Genomic DNA, 16,419 nt, shown 5'->3' with positions numbered 1-16,419 from the left:
CCTACGTAAGGGTGTCAAAAACACAAAAATAATGAAAAAAGGGTATCTATTTCGCTTAGAAAATTACGTGTTTAGGGTCGAATTTGCGGGGATGATAAAACAAAATTAAAATGTTTTATAAAGGATGTCCTTTTTGCCCCAACACTTCGTGTTTAGAGTCCGATTTGCGCGAGGTGTAGAAGGTGGGTCGTACTAAACCAAAAAGGGTAAAGCCGACGACCGAAAGGACCAACAATAAAACATTCCTGTTCTTGTTTAGGGGTTCATTTCAATGAATATTTTCCAAGAGTATCGTTTTGTTTCCAATACTTGTAAAGGGGTGCATTTTCAGAATATGGAAATTACGTGTTTAGGGTGCTTTTCGAGACCCCATGGTCGCGCATGGTATCCACTCGTGAATGGAAGTGGCCCCCCCCCCCCCCCCGGGACGAGAGTTTATGAATTAATAAAAAAAACCTTCGTTCTTCGTTGTAGCCATTTCTGACAGAATTTGACTAATTGAAGAATATTAAAGCTTTCAGTTCAGATTTACGAGAACCTATACACAAAGTTAATATGCCACAAACAGTGAATCATATTTTTAAAGATTAAGACAAGGAACGTAAATTAATCCAATGATTTCAAGTGTCACAACTCTCTTTTTTTATAGAAATATCCAAAACTACCAAGTTCGCATCTTTTATATCTAGAAAGTAAAAAACTAATGGAATATTTTCTTGTTTACTGGGGGAAAAACACTTGGGACTGACTTTACGGCCACAAAGTAATTCACATAATAGGTTGATTCATTGTTGAAGACAATCCCGTTCTTGCTCATGATGTGGTTCATTCGATAAAGTCTGAGAGAGAAAAGTCCGCGTGGAATCGTAGTAGGAGCAGTCCTGGTATAAGTTAATGGCAAAACAAAAACAGTTATGAGATGGTAGGGCAGCAAGAGCCCAGCTATCAGCCACCGCTTCGAAAAAGGAATCCGGCAATTCGTTGTACGCCTTCCCTTCTAAGGACAGCCAGAGGAGTGGCTCAAGCATCCGGCTCATTCTGTTCCGACTTTTTGTCTTGATGCGGTTCAAACAGGAGAACCCACGTTCGCAATCTGAAAAGCAATAAGTCAAATTTGAATGTCATATTTTCAACTTTTGTCATATTCAAGGACAATTTCAATGAATCCTGGCTATGTTATGCAACAATATTTCATAAACTCGCGACCAATTGAATCAGACGTAAGCTGATATCTATTTCAACAATGAAGACGCAGCTCCGTATCAAACGATACTTTGCTTTGTAAAATCACAATTATCAAACCTTGCAAGTACTCACCTGCTGTGGTGACGGGTACAACCAAGGCAGCAGAAGCCATTCTGGCCATGAGAGGTGCCACATCGTTGTAGCTGCTTGCGACGAGCTGTAGATATTCTCTTACGCTCTTTGAGTTGTTCTGGGAGCAACTTCTCTCATGTGAATCATCTCGGTTTCCGCCTGCTGAAAGTCAACGTCGAAGTGTTGGCAGAGTGTCTGCAATTATTGAAGAAACAGATAACATCACCGAGCGTTTTCTAATTTTATAATCATGTATCATATCACGAGTCATCTGTTTTGAACTGAAAGGGAACTTTTTTACCCCGTCGCGGCGTCGCTCCAGAACCGTAAGATCCTGATAAAGTTAACAATATTTTTTTTTTTTGGTTGCGGTATTGATACTGAGAGGATCAAAATAGCAGAATTAAAACAAACGACGCCTAACTTTAATTGATATCGAGCAAGGAACAAATATTACACACCTCAAGATCGTCGTTAAAGGGCTGAATCGGCTCCTCGTCTTCAGTACCAGGCCTGAAAGCTTGGAACAATTCCAAGATTTCGGAATCTTGGAATCGCTCCTCCAGGTTATGAATTAGCTTGTCGATGAACTTGTCGTTGATCTGTGCAAAGATCATAGAAAAGAAAACAAGGAAAATGATCAGCAGACAGGAATATTTGTGACTTCCGAGTTCCTATCGACTGTAATTCTCGAGTACAATCGACATGTTTACGAAGCCGATTATTTCTTTACATTTTCAGTTATTTGGTAGTATTTCAATACGCTGTGACTTACGTTTTCTACGAAGCTGGTGAATTTCTTGTCGGAGTAATCCTCCATGCCCGTAAGAGTTTCCATCCAAGTTCTAAGCTCTGCCATGTTCTTGCCCTTGCCACCTTTACACTTGACCAAGTTAGATTTCGTAGCTGTCACGTGAGTCGAGATGCAGGTAAAGTCGATGTCGGCTTTCTGCAAGGATGGAATAAGCATGATAAAAAGGCATTAACATTAACATCGACGAAGTAAGATGGGGGAAAATGTGCCAGCACTGGTACAGTGGTACTAAACGAAGTTATTTTCATTTTGCATTACAACTTACGCACAGTTTTCACGGTCATGGGTACGATTCGCAAAGAATATGACTGTAAAATAATAGTTAAGTCCAACATTCGCATTTTATGCTGTCAAACGTCTCCAAACATGTGCGGGGGTTCGGAACTGCCATAAATTATTCGCAGAATGCGGGAACCGCTCGCAAGAAAAAATTGTAATGTTTTTTTTTAATTGTTAACTATATTATTTAAAAGAAAATAAAACAAATAATATCCCCGACGCATCTGAACCTTTGTATGAATTTAGCGAATGTTTAGCGTCGAAAATGCAATTGATGGACTTTGTCATATTTCGGACATTTGCATCCTCTGCATATCGTTCGCATGTTCGTGGAATGATTTACACAACTTTATGGCGTAGTTATTGTGCCTGCTATTCTATCAAAATTCAAAAGGAGGGGGCGAAAAACACTATAATGATATCAGATTATTTATTCATTTTTAAGCTTCACCTGGAAGAGTTTCGACAGCGTAGTTACTTGCGATAGAACGTCCGCCATCATCGCTGTGCTGGCCAAGAAATTGAATCTCTTGACCAAGATGGCCAGCCCGCGAGCAGTTGGTTCTGCCCTCTCCTCTGCCTCTCTATCCAGGCTGGTTAGGAGACTGGCCATGCATCGTTTCACCGTCAGCACAGCCCCATGATGACTGAGCCATCGTACGTCCTTCGCCTCCTTCAGTTTTAGCTGTGGGTCGTCTATTAATTTCTGATAAATTAGATTGCATATACAAGGAAATGAAGTTATTCATTCATACACATTACGATTAAATGCCTTCATGAACATCAATAAAACTTGTTTATGAAATTGGATGTAATTAAGATTGTTTCACTTGTAAGTGGACAATATCGTTACAATTTAAATATCAAATACATCCTTATAGCATTTGAGTGACAAGTGGCAAACCATCAATGCGCTCACCTGGATCTCTCGTAGACCTGCAGCTCTTGCTGTAGAAGGCGAACAACTGTTGCAGCAACCGTTTGTACTTGACGACGTACGGAACTGCCCCTGCTGCCTGAGAAACTCCTAGGGCCAAGCGGTGAGCGACACAATGAACCGATATTATTTTGGGATTTTCTGCTGCAGCTTTGCTGCAACCTGAGGGATGAGGACAGTTTAAACAAAAATAAAACAAAGCAAAAAACAAAACAAACATCATTTTGCTTAATATTAAAACCTCACCCTAAACCACTTAATCTCCATTTAAAAGAATTGGAATTCATGTACACTGAATTTATAGAGTAGCCTACGGAAATAAACATCAGGACAATAGGCCATTTTATGTCGTATTTTATGTGTTCTCTTTCCATTATAAATATATCGCTGTTTGCAGGGCTCTTTGTATCACTATGAATAAACCATTCTCTCTAAATTCCTTCCATTGGAAATCAATCTATAAGATTGTTGTGGTTGGGGACCAATCCAATATCAGATTGAGAAAAAGAAATAGAATTTTGGATTGGTCCCTCACTGCAATCAAAGAATTTAGAGAGTTGAAGATAGATAATTATTCACAACATACCCCATTCTCTCTGCCGACCATGACACTGGCACCGTCCGAACCAAATCCTGCAACGTTGACTACAGACAGACCCTTGGTTTCTAAAACATCAAGAAGTGCTCCATGTACTGTCTCGGCGCGGCCGTCTTTCAGATCTTTGATTGTCAGAAATGACGTCTTCGCCTAATGTAACGATAAAATGTGGAAAGTTGAGTTTTAGCCAAAGTATTTCCTTCTATAGATAAAGATATTTGAAGCTCGATTTGGCGTCCTCTTAGTTAAAGAAATTTTAGGGATTGGCTATGCAAAGTTTGTTTTCAATAGGACGTGTCATCTGGGTTGCGAGGTTGTTGGATTCCTTGTTTTGTTAAACATGACTAAGAATCGCATCCATCTGGTTTTTATGAATGAAAACAAATCAGTTTAGGGTTCTTTGGATTCCTTTTTTTATTAGTCACAGCTGGACTTTTGTCTCGTGTTCATGACTGAAGACTAATCAGTGAGCGATACTCCTGTAAAAGATAAATTAGTTCCACTTAGCAACAGCGTAGGCACTTTTATTTTGTTAACCAATTAATGGTCGGAAGATATGCAAATTAGCTAAAAGGTACATTGTAAATAGGTATCTAGAAAGACTGTTGAAGGTGAAAGATTGAAGGTCTTAATGATGCAAGGCGTAGTGATACGGTTAGGTTGGTGATGTGAGCAGAATATCTGTAGCATCGGGCAGGTTATCGGGATTCATTCCTTCTTGAGCTTGCATCAGCGTAGCATCACATTTTGTGGGTGAAAGTTCGTTGCCGGTGATTCCCAACACTTTAGATCTTCCGAAGTATGGTACGTACATTTAATTTGAAATGTTATTTGTACTGGTAGTGAATGTTAGTCATATTAGAGTATCAGGATGGAATTATTTTGTGACAAGACTCACTGATTTCCAAACAAGTATTATTAAGTAACACAGATTTGTATATGTGGGACATGTACACAAACATGTTAGATTTGGAAAGGCCTGTGGTATGAATTGTTTAGTTAAAAATTATTGAAAGAGCTATTGAGCATATTGTGATTAATGAGTTATGGCTCTTGAGACATGAGGATTGATATAATTTTAGGACAATTGTTATGGTAATTTCAATTATGGATAAATAACTGGAATGGTTAGTTGTCTTACTTTCAGTCTCTAATGTTAACTGGTGGATTTTATCAAGTTGAAACTGATAGAAGTCTTTATCTTGATACAGAGAAAATTATTTTAATGGAATGCTAGCATGAAAAAAAGTAATATAAGTATGTAAGATGAGTTAGTAATTTTGGATTTGTTCTTTGTTTAACAGCAGTACAAGTAATTTCTACACTGGAACTGAATCCAGCCAGTGTGGAGTGTTGGTTTACGATCACGGACGAGTGGGTGTTGATCCTGGGTAAGCTGTTGCATTATATTTGGGCGTGGTCTAAGATCTACATTCTAATTATGTGCATGGTGTACAATATTATGTTTGTACTGTATTGATTTTATTGATTTAAATTGAAATCAGAATTGAGATAAATATAGAGTACATTTCAAAAACTTTAAATGAATTCTTGTGCGGAAACCGATTTGACTTATGGATGCTGTCCTTTTGATTGAGGTATTTTGAGATGCCATTGAAGAGTGTAGTTGGTGAGGCTTTACAATTTGAGGGGATTTGTATGTCATTTTTGATTGAGAGGATAATGACGATGGTCTCTTTGTCTGCCATTCTTCAGGTTTGGTTAGTGTTACAAACATTCGAGGATAAGGATGGTTAGGCAGGCTAGCTGCAAGGAATTAAGCATCCATAACTTGAATTATAATTTGACGCATTTTATAATTTTGAATTCAGAAATGCATTCCTATTTTTGTAATGCTGTTTTTATAGCATTATCTATAATATACACTTCAACAGTATGCTCATATTGTAGGATATTTGCTAAAGGATAGACACTTAACTTTTATAGTGTAATTGGCATCATCTGGTGTCTTCGTCATATGTTTAATAATTGAGAATAAGACGACTCATGTATTAATGCCATTATTTGATTGTATACTTACAATGGCCTTGCTTTATATCTTGCAGGGTTTTTTTCTTTTATTTTTGTCTTGTGATGGACAAATAAAGACAAGTGAACATGAATCTGTTGTGCCCCTTGTACTTCTTGGAAGTGACCTATTCCGAACTACGACAAAAAGAAAAGAAAGAATGGGTGGGGTGTAATGGCATCATGATAGCTGATCCTTATACGTGCAAAGATAAAAGTATAGATCTGCGATCACCGGCCATCATAATCAAACACCTAAACATCGATGCAGTGACTTACATTAAAGTGCTATAGCTGTTTTTCCCCCTTGTAACCCCCTTCCCCATTCAAAACAAAGTTTCATGCTGAATTTTAAGAGAAATGATAAGATTGATAGAACTACCTGTCCATCATCCACAAGATATCGTATGTACACGATCAGTTGCTTTGTGTTGCTGATATCTGTGGTTTCGTCAGTTAGTATCCCGAAACAAGGACTTCTTATCTCCGTCATTCTCTCTTCCATGATAACCGTTGCTAGTTCGTAATGAATTCTTGCTTTGCCTGTTCACTGCTAAAAGAAGCATTTCCAGCCTCAATGAAAAGAAGGAAAAGAAAGAAATACAAGATAAAGGGCTGATTTTGAAAGGCAAAATAAATCAAAATGTTACGTCATATGGTTTCTGTATGATTGCTTTCCGGGCAATAAAATGTCTTTTTCACGATTCACATAGGTGCTTTAAATTTTTAGATTTCATTTCCGTCAACGGAAAAAAAAATAATGAAGTTCAAGGAGGAAATTGCAGAAAATGGAAGACAATGTAAGATTTGCAAACAGAATTCCGATGACTAAGACCATAAAATCGTGCTTTTGCTAAGTAATGTGACTAATTTGATTTTGGGCTACATTATATAGTGATATTGATAATAAAATAATGATAATGATAATAATAATATAACAATTATAATATATATTGCTTACCGCTCTTAAATGTACTGGCAACCCATCAACTCTGCTCATTGTAGTAGAGGAATGAACTTCGTCGTGTGGGGGACTTCTTCTTTACACAACCAATACATTGCTCTCAGAGCACCGATTAGTGCCATTCGATTGAGAGTTACAGATGTTTGGAACGCTTCTTTTATCCCCCCTCCTGATTGCACGATAGAGGCAATCTCCGTTTGTGCCCTGGCTGCCAACTTATGCTGTGAGGTACGCTCATGCTGCTTGACACTCTCGAGACGCATGGTGCAGCAAGGGATTTGCGTCCAAATTGGATGTTTGTTTTTTGCTTCATCTGTTGTGTGGGTCGTACACCAATCACAAATCATACCTGTAAGATGAAAGTTTCCCTGTTAGCGAATGTAGACAAAATGGAAGGCTTATATTGAGCGGACCCGTGCGGAAACTTTCCATCCCTATGGTCAGTCTCTCCCCCCCCCCCCGGCCACCTAACCCCCTTCCGTCTGCGTACGCAGCGGGGGGGGGGGGGTTGACAACACATCTTTCTATCGCCAATTTTCATAAAATCCACCAAAAACTGCACCAAATCTTTCAACTTCACTTTTAAAATGCAAAAGCGCCCTCGTGACCAACTCGATCGCTTCACTATCTCGCTTTCAAGTTACTTCGAAATTTTTAAGCATATTACCAACCCCCCACCCCGGGCAGGAAAAATAAATCTGCATACGGCCCTGTCACCTTCCTCCCGGCCCTCCCAGACATGCTTTATGAACCAGGGAGGCAGGGAATATTGCTCTTTATGATTTCAAACGTTAAGGATGAGGGAAGGCCAAGGTTTTGCATAACTTCACAAAATAATCATCTCGTAAAAACAAATGTCCTTTATTCGATAATTCATTTCAAAGCGCAATGCTTGTCTTAACTACGAATCCCATCTCCTTATTATACTTGACCACGTGGTCCAAAAATAGTAAAATTCATGTTGCTCTTTTTACCATCTCCACTCGGCAGCCTCTTCAACCACGGTCGATCTTCCTGCCACTGAGAAGAGAATGTTTGCTTTTGTCTTTTGGCCTTTTTAGGCCTACTGGAAGGGGGGTCGCAGTCTTGATCATCTTGGATGTCTTCCTGGTCAACATTGTCTGTTGCGGGGTCTGTTGTTGAATCCTCATTATCCTCATCCTGATTATTGCGCTTCAGCCATTTATCCATAAAGGAAGCCATGGTGAAAGTGCGAACATTTAGAGTAGGTATATTAGGTATATAGACCTCACACACTTTCCAGGGAGTGGATTTTGGCTAATATTACATAACACATATGCTGTCCACCACGATGGCAAACCAGTTAGTTGGAAAAGGAGACCCTGGGCAGACCATTCCTTTTTTTGCACATCATATCTCTTCCGTCTCTCTTTCACTCTTCTTGCTGTCATCTAGCTTTTTCTCACTTTCCCGCCACCAACAAGGCTGTCCGTCCCAAGGGTACGATAGGGCGTTGAGCTATTACGGTAATAAAACACTTAAACTAAATTCGTTCATTGACCAGTTTCGTTATCAGGCTACTCTAAATCCCAACATAAACAATGCTTGGTTTTATGGCCCTTGCTTCAATGGTGGAGGATTCAGAGGATTTCAGGGAGTGTGATGAACTGATGATCCTAATATAAAAAGTTGAAGGAAGACAACAAAGCCCATTCCGCGGTGAATGGTAAAATATTGATATTAATATCCATCGTTTGATTTCAATGCAGAACCTATATAGCAATATTCATTTGTATGCATAAGACACGGAGATATGATTTTCAACCTCCCTTTCTCTTTCTTAGGACATTATACATTCTGCCCATCAGGGGTGATTACCTTGGGGGAAGGGACAGTGTCCCCACACTTATTGAAGGACTAACAAAGTGCCCCTTTTTCCAAAAGAAAAATCCCCCCCCCCCTTACAGACGTTCCTTGGGCCATTTTTTTCTTAGAAATAGAAGGACGTGGGTCATGTGTCAGTGAGTGCCCTTTTGCCTTTTTATAAGTGCCTATTCTCTATAAGTTGCTTGTGTTAACCGCTCTTCCAACTAGCACACTCGCTTGCTATGCTCGCTTGCTTGATATATGGCCCACAAGCATATAATCTTTATATTTAATAATTAGAAATCTCCTCGGTCAAAACAAAGTTTTGTCAAATTGAAATGACCACGAAAAAACAGCCATTAAAAACAAAAAAAAAACTGATTGTAAATGTCATCATATCATTAGAGTGGGGTATGCCCTTTTAAAAAGAAAATGCCATTTTGTTACCTACCGTCCCCCTCCTCACTTCCACCTTTGCCCCACCGCCCCTGTCATTCATGATGAATGTGTAGAAAACAACTAATATTAGGAAGAGCAAGTCTAATTAAGTTTTACTACTAGCAACCCATGTAAAAGCAATACAGATACAACTGCTTGAACACAAGAGGGTGCTGTCGATATTAAATTTGAATAATTAATTACTGTGCAACTTTTGACCTTGATGTGTTATAAAACAATGTTCAGTGATTTTTTCTCTAAAATGTGACCAAAAAATCAGGTAGATACAAGAGTTGAGGCAGGAAAATTAAAAAAGGAGGCACATATTTGATATATGACCCACGGTCTAATACTGATGATGATGATGATGGGTTCTTGTAAAGCGCCAGTATCTGCATCAGCTGGGCGCTCATGGCGCTTGCTCAAAAATTGGAATATGTCTCACATTGCTCAGGATCATCATTCAGTTCAAGTACTGTCCTAGTAATGCTACAATTGAATTATTCTTGCAATACTGTTGGAGTGGGTAACAAGGTCTTCAGGTAAGACTCAAAAGTTGATTGGGTCTCTGCTCTTCTGATAAATTGGGGAAGGCTATTCCTCAGCTTTGGTCCAGAGATGTAGAATGCTCTGTCACCCCAGGTTGTGTGGCTGAGAGATTCTGTCAGCAATGCTTGATCTGCTGATCTGAGACTGCGTGTTGGTCTATGCTGAGATAAGAGCTCTGATATATAGGGTGGAGATTTATCATTAAGCGCTTTAAATACAAGGACCCCAAGTTTATAGGCTATTCTCTGGTTGACAGGCAGCCATTGTAGGTCACACAGAATCGGAGTAATCTGGACTCTTTCTTTGAGGGGACACAAGACGTGTCGCCATGTTCTGCAGACGCTGAAGTCTGTGCAGTTGATGTTGAGTCAAACCAGTCAAAATCTAGTTGCAAATGTCCAGTCGGGTTGTTCCAAAGGCATGAACAAGGAGTTTAGCAACTTTCTTAGTTACATGCTTGTGGATCCTTCCAATATTACGGATATAGATACAGGCAGCCTTGGAAGTGCATGTGACATGCTGCTCCATTGTAAGCGAGGAATCAAACACCACTCCAAGATTTCTCACATGATCAGAAGGCTTGATTAAAGAGTTGCCAATTCTTAGATGGTTTATTGTAACTTTGGCTCGTTGTTGACGAGATCCCACGACAAGGAATCACGTCTTGTCCTTATTCATCTTGAGATAGTTATTAGACAGCCATTCCTGGAGGTCAGCTACACAGGATTCAATGCGCTGATGTCCTAAATTGAGATGAGTTGACGGTATAGTACATCTTTGTATCATCTGCATATCGATGGTACTCGAGTCCATGCCTCTTGATGATGTGAGATATGGGCGAAGTGTACATGCTGAACAACTGCGGGCCGAGGACAGAGCCTTGAGGAACGCCATATTTCAGCGTTGATGTGACGGATCTGGCACTGTTGACGGAAACATAGCTTGTCCTTTCTGTCAGGTACGATCGAAACCACTGTAGTGTGACTATGCTGATTCCATATAGGTCACTAAGTGGATGGAGAAGAATATCATGATCGACACTGTTGAATGCTGCTGAAAGGTCCAGTAGGACTAGAAGCGATATCTTCTTTTGATCCATGCTGGAAAGTAGATCATTCTGGATTCTGAGGATTGCTGTCTCAACGCTATGATTGGCACGATAGGCAGACTGGAATGTATTATCTGTGATGTAGGAATTTTCTGTGATGTAGGAACTCAACTGGTTCATCATGATGCGCTCCAGTGTCTTGCTCAAGAAGCTGAGTTTGGAGATCGGGCAATAGTTGCTCATGTTCTCTTGATCCAGTCTTGACTTCTTCAGCACTGGATTAAACCTGTGCAACTTTCAAAACTTCTGGGACTTCTCTGGATTGTTAAGAGGTATTAATGATTGATGTCACAATAGGGATCACAGTAGAAGAACAGGATTTTAGCAAGAGTTGGCATCAGATCAAGATCACATGATTTTGGTGGTGAAGATAATACAATGCCTCGTACCTCATCCCCTGTTACCTCTTCAAAAACCGACAAGTTGATTGCATTGATGACAGTATTCCAGCAGAAGGAAGGCTAGGGTCATCAGCACTCTGGCATCCTTGGCGGATGTTTGAGATCTTTTCATCAAAGAACTTACAAAATTCTTTGGATAGCTGTTCCTTTGACTGGTGCTGTGGGAGAGGAGACTTGCTCTTGCAATGAAGGATTTTATCAGCAATACTGAAGAGTCGTCTCTGGTCTTTTGCATTCTCTGTGAACAGGTCATTGTAGTATGTTGACTTTGATTGACGAATGAGTCGATTGACCTGCTTCTGCGATGTGTATATATCTGCCGATGAATCTCAAGTCCAGAGTTTCTCCACAAGGTCTCTAGGCGACATCTTTCCTGCTTTTAAATATGAAAGCTCCTCTTTAACCATGGAGAATGGGGTCTCAGTACCACTGTACGTGTCTTCACTGGTGCATGACTATCAAAAATATTTCCAAGGATGGTGTTAATACTGCTCAGCTTATGATGACAATGAGTTAAGTTTGAACTCTGTGCTGGAAAGCTTGGAAGACTTTATATCATCACAAAGGGCCTCCTTACTTGTGGCTGATACATTCCTTGTTTTTACTTCAACGTTCTGGTTCTGAGGGCATTCAAGATACAGCTTGATGGTTATTGCTGAATGATCAGCTATCCTGTCAATGACATGCAGATCATCAAAAAAGGTAGGGTCTGATTCCCTGGTGATCAGTAAATCCAGAGTGTGACCTTTTCAATGCGTAGGACAGGTAACACTTTGTCTAAGGTTGTGGGCAGAGAGGAGATTCTTGAAGGCACAAGCATTTGACGCTGAGTCGGTCTATGTTACAAAGTATAAATGGTCATTTTCAAACGTGAGTGACACAACAATCGGAGAGGTGTAAGGGCTCATATCTTCAAACTTAAAGGTTATGAATCAATCATGACTACTATATTATATACAATGTAGGACTGGCATGGGCCACTGCGAGTTTGATTTGAATTCAACAATTCATTTAGTAGATATGATTAAAAAACGGTGCGTGAGTGACACGACAAATTTTGGACATGGGTTTCTGACCTAACACATATGGTTGGATTCGTGCCCAAGCAGTTGTCATGGAGTACTGTGAGTACCAGTAAATGGACATAAATAGTGTACCTATCTAACACATATAGTCAAAATCAATCAAACCCTCTCTATGGAAAATGGTACCCTCCTATACACCATGAGTGACACGACATCCAAAACGTGAGTGACACGACAAGTGCAAAAATACAACATTTATCTCAACATTGAAAATATTTTTTGCATGATCTAGAAGAGTAAAATACCATTAACCAAAAAACAAGCTTAATTACACAATAACTGCTTTCTTTAAAGTTAATATGTCATCCTGATGTTTTATTCTTGGTTTATGGTCATATTTGCCCATTAACTCACATTCCCTATACCATACCACATTGTCACACTAGGGCTTCTACCACTCTCCTCTTTAGAGGAGGAGGGGGCACTTGAAGGAGGTGTTATGAGGTCTTGGCATTGACATCAACTCAAACATTCTTTTTGTGGCCTGATATCATTCAAAACTTTTAACTCTTTCTCCCTATCTGTATATGAAAGTTTACAGGTTCATACAATTCAGCATCCACAACGGATGGAATAATTTTTCCTTGTAAGAAAGGTATTCTCAATAGTCATTAACATCATCTGGCATGGTCTGGTAGCCAATGATGTCATGTATGACTCCTTTTTCTTGAAATATTGGATTACAATATTATCCTCCTTTAATATTTCAGGCATTGTCCAAATAGGACATGGGAGTTTCAATGTCATTTTTGGTACCAAACCCTAATGACGTTGCTGCACACTTCAGATGGACTATCAGCAAATCCTTGAGAAACTTGGGAATTCATCTCAACAAGCACAGGTTTTCTCCTGAACACTGTATGTGGACCCCCCCCCCCCCCCCGGCAGTACATGTAGGCACTGTACCAAAATTCAGAGCTATTCTTTTAGCTGGAATCTTGTAAGCACCTTTTCATTGCTAATTATTTGATCATATACCCAGGGCTGCATATACCATACCACGGGAATCCAGGGAAAGCCACAAGGTGAAAGACGCAGTCAGTACCTGATTCTTGCAGTCTGCTACTATTACATAACAACTACAAGTCATTAGCCTTTCCTTTTCTAAGCCCTTGGATGTCACACTAAAATCCAATTCAGCATCCCAACCAGGCTCCCTTTATACCTCAATAGCTTTTTCCCCTCGAGGTCCAGCTCTGTTCTTATCAGGGTACCCCCCCCAAAAAAAAAAAAAATTGATCTACTGGTACATGGCAACCCATCCAAAGTTGCTCAAATCAAAATGCGGTCTCGGTTGGGACTTGTTGGGACCTACATGAACATGCATCATTTTGTTGTAATTGATATATGTGTAAATGCAAATCTGCTCTGAACACACATCGGCCTGCTTACGGTAGTTTGCTGTTCAGACCCTACATGTAGTTGATCACTAGCGGTATGAATGGTGGCCGAACAAATAATGATTTTGAACTTGGCATTTAGTTGCTTCAAGCAATATCCAAAATGTTCTATCAAATCTCAGTACATTCTCACCTGAAATGTTATGTTTTCTTGCAAATTTGTTTATTTCATGTCCTGGAATACAAGCTTTATGGCAAATGAAAAGGTTGATTTAATCAATCAGAAGGAAAAGAAAAATATTTTCTTTTCCGAATTTGAAAAAATGTTTGGTGTTCATGGTGATCTCTTATATCTCATGTACACTACTTTACCACTAAATTTCTGCAAATTTCAAAAAAGGATCCCTGACTTTTCTAAAGCTCTATGAGTATAACAAAGAAATAACATTGCTCAAAAGAAAGGTGAACTTTCTGCTCATTTCTGTAAATGGAGACAGAGAATGTTCGAGTAATACCTAGGTATGACTTGAAACATCACCAACCCTTTATGCATTGTAAATATGTCCATTGCTGAAGTATAGTGGTTTTTCTCTTGGTACATTCATAATTTTGTGTTGATTGATTATGTTGTTATATTCTTAATCACAGTACATTCACCAAAATATGAATTAGGATCCGAGTCTTCACACCAATGGAAAATTGTCAGGATTTTTTAAACCAAGGCAACCACGGAGAGGAGAGAAAATAGATGAACTCAATGTCAAATTCAATATTTCCATAAAATGGAGTAAAATTAGGAAGATGGAGGAAATTATTAGCCTAAAATAGGCCTAAATGATGTCCGGAACAACATTTTGACTGTATCCCTGGTAAAACGCTTCAAAAATTACTGGATGTCCTATTTTATACACAATATAATACCGTGAGTGACACGACATTTCGTGAGTGACATGACACAACTTTAACAGTTAATTTTAGCTTTACCTTAACACATTGGACCAAGTTACTTTATATACAATAAGGTACATATAAACTGTATTTGCTCCAGTACTGGGATAAATTAATTTTCAGAATACACAGCTCTAGAAAACTTTTTGCATTTAAAATGTGAGTGACACGACAACCAGTTTTGAAAACTTCGAAACCCAATTTTTTCAGAAAAACACTTCACATAATTTTTTTTTTGCTATTTAGGAGTTAGATACAATACACAGCTTGTATCTTGCCAACAAATGTGCTTCTAATACAAATTTTATATTGTGATAGGCAATATGTGAATTTTGATGCAAAAATCAACATTTTGTAACATTTAATTTCCCTTGCATAAAATTCACTGTATCTCAAGACATAATTAAAACTTTTATGTAAATGAAATGGAAAAATATACTTTAAGATGTCTAGTTTCTAAAAACATTGATGCCTAATGATTTCTAGCAAGTTTTAATTTTCACCCCCATGTCCACTTTTGTTTGAAAATGACCAAATGTGAAGTCATGCTTGTAAAATACATAGAAACACTATAAGATTTTGTATGAGCTGTTGCATGAATTTAAAGTTTTCTTTTTTTTTCATTGTAATTTGATGTACACAGAAACATATGCTAGAAACACAAGCCTTCTTCGCTATGCCAGTCTTCCACGTGAGGTGGTATGCACTGAGAACTTGACCCCTGGAAAAAACTTCTTCCTTGTGACTCAAAGGTATGTGATTAAATAAATTTTTGCTTTAAAAGTGCATGTATTAGTTTTAGTATTATATTGGTATTCTTATTATGGGTTTAAGGTAGGCAGGATTTCAATAATGTGTGTTTGATATTTATCCTTGTATATTTGAGGATTTTAGTATTTCAGGAAAGAGTGGACTGAAATTCTTGTTTCGTCATGACTCATTTTTGGCTTGCTACACCAAATTTGTGAGATGCCTCCAAGAGGCTGAATGAATTTTATCGGGTACATGTATCTGCAGTTTGTGAATTCCTAAAAGTGATGCCTTGTAGACATATTTTGCTAATATCTATAAAGCCATGCAAGAAAGCATTTTCTTAAATGAATAATTTATGAATGTAAATTTAGGAATTAGGCATTATATTTATTCATTCTCTTTAAGTATAAAACAATTGTGATGTGCATGGTGCACGATGTTATAAAAAAAACGTTGATAACTTGTTCATCTTTTTTTCCTTGGAAGGCTGGTCTGGCATCACTCTTCAAAGCTGACAAGTTGTACAATGCCCATTATCATTCCTTGGCAGTTGATCTACGGCCAGTTTGTCGGTCAGGAATGATCCCTTGTAGGGAGTCAGCAGTACAGCTCAGTCAATCACTGAATATTGTCTTTGGACCCTTGGCACAGAACAGACAAGATGTTTCTTTAAGAGTCCTGTTTGGGAAGGTTTTGAGTGGTCCATGTCCAATGGCATCTAGCAGCAGGGTTATCGTGGATTTATCAAAGAATTATGTAAGTCTGTTTGGATTCAACTTCAATGAACACTTTTACTTCAGTTTATGTAAGTTTTGTACATTATAATACCAAAATACTTCATTTAGTAAGATGAGACATTAATATCTGAGCTCTCATGTTGTGAAGTTAATGAGGTTGAATTTGTATATCAATAGAGAACCCCTGCGACCGTTGCGGAGTCATGTAACCAGCCCATGCAGCCGTGTTTTGGGCACCTCCATTTTTTCTCGGGCATTGGGCCAGCAAGCCAAGAGTTCTTCACAGGTTCCTCACC

General features: G+C 38.8%; 2 protein-coding genes across 2 annotated transcripts; both read right to left on the bottom strand.

Annotated features, from left to right (window-relative positions):
* Window positions 1-785: 785 nt before the first annotated feature.
* LOC121406817 lies at window positions 786-3,526 on the bottom strand. The gene is made up of 5 exons (XM_041597687.1): window positions 2,850-3,526; window positions 2,093-2,266; window positions 1,775-1,919; window positions 1,318-1,479; window positions 786-1,093 (listed from the first exon to the last, which is right to left on the bottom strand). Exons 1-5 carry the CDS (start codon window positions 3,021-3,023, stop codon window positions 786-788), a joined length of 963 nt encoding a protein of 320 aa, XP_041453621.1. The 5' UTR covers window positions 3,024-3,526.
* On the bottom strand, window positions 1,473-2,348 carry LOC121408119. The gene is made up of 2 exons (XM_041599451.1): window positions 2,093-2,348; window positions 1,473-1,919 (listed from the first exon to the last, which is right to left on the bottom strand). The coding sequence occupies exons 1-2, from the start codon at window positions 2,285-2,287 to the stop codon at window positions 1,743-1,745; spliced, it is 372 nt and encodes a 123-aa protein (XP_041455385.1). The 5' UTR covers window positions 2,288-2,348; the 3' UTR covers window positions 1,473-1,742.
* Window positions 3,527-16,419: the final 12,893 nt, after the last annotated feature.

The sequence above is a fragment of the Lytechinus variegatus genome, chromosome 2 (assembly GCF_018143015.1).
Source record: "Lytechinus variegatus isolate NC3 chromosome 2, Lvar_3.0, whole genome shotgun sequence".
Lineage (NCBI taxonomy): Eukaryota > Metazoa > Echinodermata > Echinoidea > Temnopleuroida > Toxopneustidae > Lytechinus > Lytechinus variegatus.
This window is presented reverse-complemented; position numbering and strand designations above follow the sequence as displayed.